The sequence below is a fragment of the Chrysochloris asiatica genome, unplaced genomic scaffold (genome assembly GCF_000296735.1).
Source record: "Chrysochloris asiatica unplaced genomic scaffold, ChrAsi1.0 scaffold00034, whole genome shotgun sequence".
Classification (NCBI taxonomy): Eukaryota; Metazoa; Chordata; class Mammalia; order Afrosoricida; family Chrysochloridae; genus Chrysochloris; species Chrysochloris asiatica.
Window position 1 is genome coordinate 14,464,215 of NW_006408552.1, and position 5,982 is coordinate 14,470,196.

Consider the following 5,982-nt stretch of genomic DNA (forward strand, 5'->3'; position numbering starts at 1 on the left):
GACAATATGTCCAAAGTATGAGAGATGAAGCTTAGTCATCCTGGCCTCCAAGGAGCACTCTGGCTGCACTGCTTCCAAAACAGATCTATTGGTTCTTTTGGCAGTCCATGGCACTTTTAGTATTCTCCTCCAACACGACAATTCAAAGGCATCAATCATCTACAAATCTAGGGGCCAGGATTTTTAACATATACTTAGGGGCACACAATTCAATCCATATTCACCCTTTCTGGATGGCTGACTTTAGGCAGTGACCCTCCCTGGTTCTGCTCCTAAAAAGCAACCTCACTTCTGTCCACAGCTACCTGGCCAATGACATGGAAGAGGACAACCAGGCCCCCAAACAAGCCATGTTTTCATTCCTCTATGGGAATAACCATTCCCAGCGCCTGTTGTTCCACAAACTAAGATTTCAATTCATCAGATCAATGCGCTGGAAGACCAGGGTTTCCCCGGAAGAGTGTGAAGAGGTGGGGCTGTGGAACATGGGGAAAACAAAGGGAACATGGGGGGCTGGAGTGGGGATTTGAGAATTGGAAAGAATGGGCAACTGGAAAAGGAGAGGGAGGGACCTTTGTGGAGATGGTAATTTTTCAGGGGGCTGCTTATCTTTTCCCCCAGTGGCTCCAGGGGAGGAAAGATCTGGTAATCTGCTGCCATCAAGATTAGAGTTTAGGAAATGCTATGGAGCAGTTCTACTCCATCTTTACAGGGATGCTATGAATCAGAATGGACTCAACAGCAATAGATCTAACAGGGCTTGTCTTTCCAGATCCAGGCTTATGACCCGGAGCACTGGGTATGGGGGCGAGACCGCACCCTTATCCCCACCATTATCCCCTAAAGCTCCTAAGGACCACAAAGGCTTGAGGACATCGGCCTGAGGAGAGGTATGTCTGTTTCCTCACCAGTAGGGACAGAATGATGTATTTTCAATTTAGGGAACCATCTGAACCCATTTCTTGAACCATTCTCATTCTCCTTAACCCTGTCAACCTCACAGTCTCAGGGTGACACCAGACATAGGCACAGTCTCAATGAGCCATGAGACTTGGGAGGCCGCTCAGCCATGCCTCAAGAAAACCAATTGGTCACCAAAACGTGGATTTGGCTGAAATCATTTAATCCAAAACAACTAGGTCAACAGACAGCTTTGATGACATATTGATTTAGGTTAACAATTAATAATATCCCTTAGTCATAATTTTCTATGCATTATGCTTTTATTTTTCTCTTTCTGATACACTTTTTGGCCTCTCATCCCTTAGGGATACCAACTATAAGGGTTTACTGATAACAAAGTAAATTAACAAAAGGATATTAATTGTGACAGTCTACATAGGAGCTCTGGTAGTGTAGTGGTTAAGAATTGGGCTGCTAACCTCAAGGTTGGCAGTTCAAAACTATCAGCTGTTCCACAGGAGAAAGATGAGACTTTCTGCTCCCGTAAAGATTTATAGCCTCAGAAACCCTGTGCAGGGTCACTATGAGTCGGAACCAACTCCATGGTACTTAACAACAACAACATATTCAATAACAGATTAATTATAACTAGGGTTGGAGGGCTAATCATAAGGTCAGTGGTCCAAGCCCATTAGTTCCTCCTTGGACACCCTATACAGGGCCTCTATGACTCTGAACCAACTCTAATGACATTTAACAGCAACAACACTGTGCCCTGGTGGTTCAATGGAAGAACTCTCAGCTTTCATGCCAGAGAATCTGAGTCTGATTTCTAGTGAATGTATCTCACCCAGAGACGCCACCCATCTGTCATTGGAGATGTATGTGTTGTTATGATACTGAACAGGTTTCAGTGGAATTTCCATACTAAAATGGAGTAAGAAGAAAGGCAAGGCAATCTACTTCTGAAACTCAGCCAATAAAAACCCAATAGATCATAAAAGTCTGATCCTGTTGTACATGAGCTCACTAGGCATTAGGACCAATTCTACAGCAAACAATAACAACAATTATAACTAACTACATTTTCATTCAAATTTGCTTTCAAGCAAATAATTTATGGCCAGACCACTGGTGTCACAGTCATAGGCCAGATGGGAAGATGATCAGATCTAAACAAGTATATGAACAATAACATCAAAGTCCGATGTTCACACGTACACAGAATCAATCTTTACAAAAACACAGAAATCTTGACTTGCTCAATGATGTGAAATGAGACCCATGGAAGAGCAGCTGAAGATGACTTTTAGTTTTTTAAGATAAAGTTCAATGTTGAGTTTAGAACGTGTCAGTATGAGATGGCTTGTGCATTATAGATTTCCATTTCAAGGTGTGCATTGTGGTTATAGATTTCCATTTCAAGGTGTGCATCAAAAGTGAGAATTTAGAGTTATGGTTAAGTCTTAAGGGAAATGAGTAAGCAATTGGCTTTAGGAGACGGTGTGAGAATGAAAAGTTGGGAGTGGAGTGTGAAGTAGGAGTTGTTTAAGATTAGTGTGAAACAGAATTATTTTGAAATTTAGAGAAGTCATTCATGAATTAAGTTTAAACCTAAACAGGCTGTGTCGTAAGGACTTTAAATACAGTTACCTGACTCCTTTTGTTTTGTGATGAATTCTAATTACAGAAATTTGTCCCAACTGTGTAAGTGTATGTGACTTAAAACAAATACTTTATTGTATTTTCAGAGAACGTTTACACAACCAGGTGATATGTTTCTGTAAAAGACTATAGCCAAGAAAACCTTATATGAGCAGTTCCACTCTGTAACACATGGGATTGCTCTGAGTCAGACTTGACTTGCCATCACAAGACAACAAACTGGTTAGGGGTGATGTAGCATGTGAACCATCTTTATGTCTTTGGGGTTGACATTGTCTCTTTCTCTTGCTTCCAGATAGCTGGGCTCAGAGGAGATGGGAATTTCCCACAGAAGTCAACTGGCTAAGTGACAGACATAGGAGGGAAAGAGGATCCTCTTATACAAATTACCCAAGCTTTTCTCCAAGGACTGTATAGAGTTACCATGTCCTACTCCTAAAAGCTGGAGGTCCTCCTAGGAGTCTTTGAAGAAGCAAAGGTTTTTCATGTTCAATTCCTTCCAAAGACACCACCTAAATTTTCCAATTGCTCAATTTAAATCTCCCAAGGTGAAAATTGGAGGTTCCATTTTTTTTTTTTTAATATTTAGGTATCATTTGAAGGGGGGCGTGCAGGGAATATTATCAGTAGGGAATTACTTGAAAAATAGAAAATTAGAGCTATAGGATTGTAATACATAGCTTAATAAATGCCATATATTCTATTGGCTTATTTTTAAAATGTTGGCCATGGAATTATTCTTATATTTATCATAAGATTTATTATAATATATTGCATATATTTAATATCATTAAATGGATTGCATATCAATGTAAAGAAAAGAAAAATCCTCACCACTAGACCAATAAACAACATTCTTATCAATGGAGAAAAGACTGAAGTTGTCAAGGACTTCACTTTTCTTGGATCAACCATCAACACTCATGGAAGCAGCAGTCAAGAAATCAAATGATGTATTGCATTAGGCAAATCTTCTGCACAAGACCTTTTTAAAGTGTTGAAGAGCAAAGATGTCAACTTGAGGACTAAGGTACACCTGACACAAGCCATGGTATTTTCATTAACCTCATATGCATGTGAAAGTTGGACAGTGAATAAGGAAGATGACAGAAGAACTGATGCATTTGAGTTATGGTGTTGGAGGAGAATATTGTAAGTATTATGAGCTGCCAAAAGAACCAACAGATCTGTGTTGGAAGAAGTGTAGCCAGAGTGCTCCTTGGAGGCCAGAATAGCCAGACTGTCTCTCATACTTCAGATATATTGTCAGGAGGGACTAGTCTCTGGAGAAGGATATCATGTTTGATAAGGTGGAGGGTCAGAGGAAAAGAGGAGGACCCCCAGCGAGATGGATTAGCAAAGTGGCAGCATCAGTGGGCTCAAGTGTGGCAACAGTTGTGAGGTTGGCCCAGATCTAGGCAGTGATTTGTTCTGTTGTGCATAGGGTTGCTATGAGTCGGTATCGACTCAATGGCACTAACAACAACAACAACATCATCATTTTTGTATTCAGAAAACATGTTCTTTCTATAAAATTTTGTGACACATGCTAAAATTATTATATATACAGAAATATAACTTTGTTTTATCTTTTCAAGAGACAGTTTGAATAAATATCTAGGTGGGAATAGTTAAATAGCTAGGTCGGAATCTTCCAGGTCCTTGTAAACCTGAATGCTTTATTTGATTATTGAAACGAATAGTTTTCATTATTGAACTTAATAGTACATAGTAATACATTATAGAACATAATTTTTGAACTTTGAGAATTCAGCTTTAGTTTGTTAACTTGCCTCGAAATGTTTGGGTGTTATTTTAAGGAGGACAACACAATGTTTCTGTTGGAGAACTAGAATGAAGATGAAAAGTCTTCTGATTCTGTGAAATAGATCTTCACCTCTCTCCCAGTATACTTATGGAGCTCCATTATCAGGAATTTCTATTGAGCTGTGTGGTTATCCAGGGGGCAGTCTTGTATCGGGAAGGCTGTGATTTGTTCTGCTGCTAAACATTAAAAACAGACAACTTGCCTGAGGCTGTTCTTATCAAGGACTTTGTGTCCAAACAACTGCTGTAGGCCAGTTGTCTTGGCAAGGACCAGTAACTCTAGATTTGCCTCCAAATATGGAGGGGGTCAGAAGAAGGAAGAAAGAGGCTGGTAGTTACAGGATGCTGATGTAGTAAGTTTTTCATAGTTTACTCACAAGGTGATATCCTAAGTAGTCTCAAGACTCTGCATACTACCCCATCCCTACCTCCCTACCACAACCTAGAGAGAGGCAGGGACTTCTATGGTTTTGGTGAAGAAAAGTGGCTTAGTGCCACAGCCCCAGATTTCTAAGGCCACCCCAGCAAGTGTTACATAAGAGTGAGTTAGCAAGAAGTGAGCTAGCAGTAAGCAAGAGTGTAATCATATTTGGCCTCCCAAAAACCTGTTCACCTACAGGCCATCCCTGAAGGTCAGCACTTACAATCTGGCATGACCCTCTCCCCTCCCCCCCCCCACTTCCACAAAGTTCCTGAGGGCCCCTGTACCTGTTACCTGTTATGTGGCATGGAGTAGGTTCCGACTCATACCAACCCTATACAGGGTGTCAGAGGCTGTAAATCTTTACGGGAGCAGAAGGCCTCCTCTTTCTTCCACGGAACAGCTGGTAGTTTCGAACTGCTGACTGTGAGATTGGCAGCCCGATTCGTAATCACTATACTACTAGAGCTCCTGCAGGGCCCCTAGGAGAGGCATTATAACAATGTAGGTAGGGTGAGATAGGTCACAGCAGCTGCATCTACAGGCCACAGCAGTATACAGGCAAACTCAGCAAAACAATCCTATATTCGGGATCAGACCAACACCCAACAAAAATCCTAGCAAGCTTGAAGAGGAGGAGGTAAACCAGGCAGCCGCAGCATACTAGCCTTCAGATGTGTGCAGGGTCTCTATCTGCTACTTCATGTGATCTAGCAAATCATTAAAGTTCTAGTGGTAGTCTGGTATATAGGTACAACAGCCAGCCAGTCTTTACTACAGCAAGCACCCCTTCTTGAGCAGAGCTGTCCACTTCTACCTCAGTTAGGTTGTTTCGGCAGTTAACAGTATCAGTTTTCAGGGCTAGTTTAGGAAAATTGATCAGAGCTTCAATCTGTCCCACCACTTCCTTAACCAAACTACAGCTACTTACTTACCCATCTTTCTTACTGTTGTCTCCAGCAACCACTAAATCCATACACATTTGCTCTCAGGCTACTTCTCAAGGGGTTTTCAAGTGGTTTCCCTCTTTTCCCATGCTCACACCCCCTTCTCTCTACACCTCTCAATTTTGCCTAAGTCAGCTGCTCTGAGTTTCAAGCGGCTTGTAGGTACAGCCGGGGAACTGTGAGATTTTTTCTTCCATTTCTGCCTGGAGCAAAGAATTT

At 41.4% G+C, this 5,982-nt stretch overlaps 1 protein-coding gene across 1 annotated transcript in view; it reads left to right on the forward strand.

Annotated features, from left to right (window-relative positions):
• Positions 1-844, forward strand: part of LOC102829930 (speedy protein E4-like) — a 15,249-nt gene extending 14,405 nt beyond the window's left edge. Inside the window, exons 5-6 of the mRNA XM_006859864.1 lie at positions 302-470; positions 773-844. Of these exons, the coding sequence (XP_006859926.1) occupies positions 302-470; positions 773-844 (241 nt within the window). The remainder of the gene's footprint in view (positions 1-301; positions 471-772) is intronic.
• The last annotated feature ends 5,138 nt before the right edge of the window (positions 845-5,982 follow it).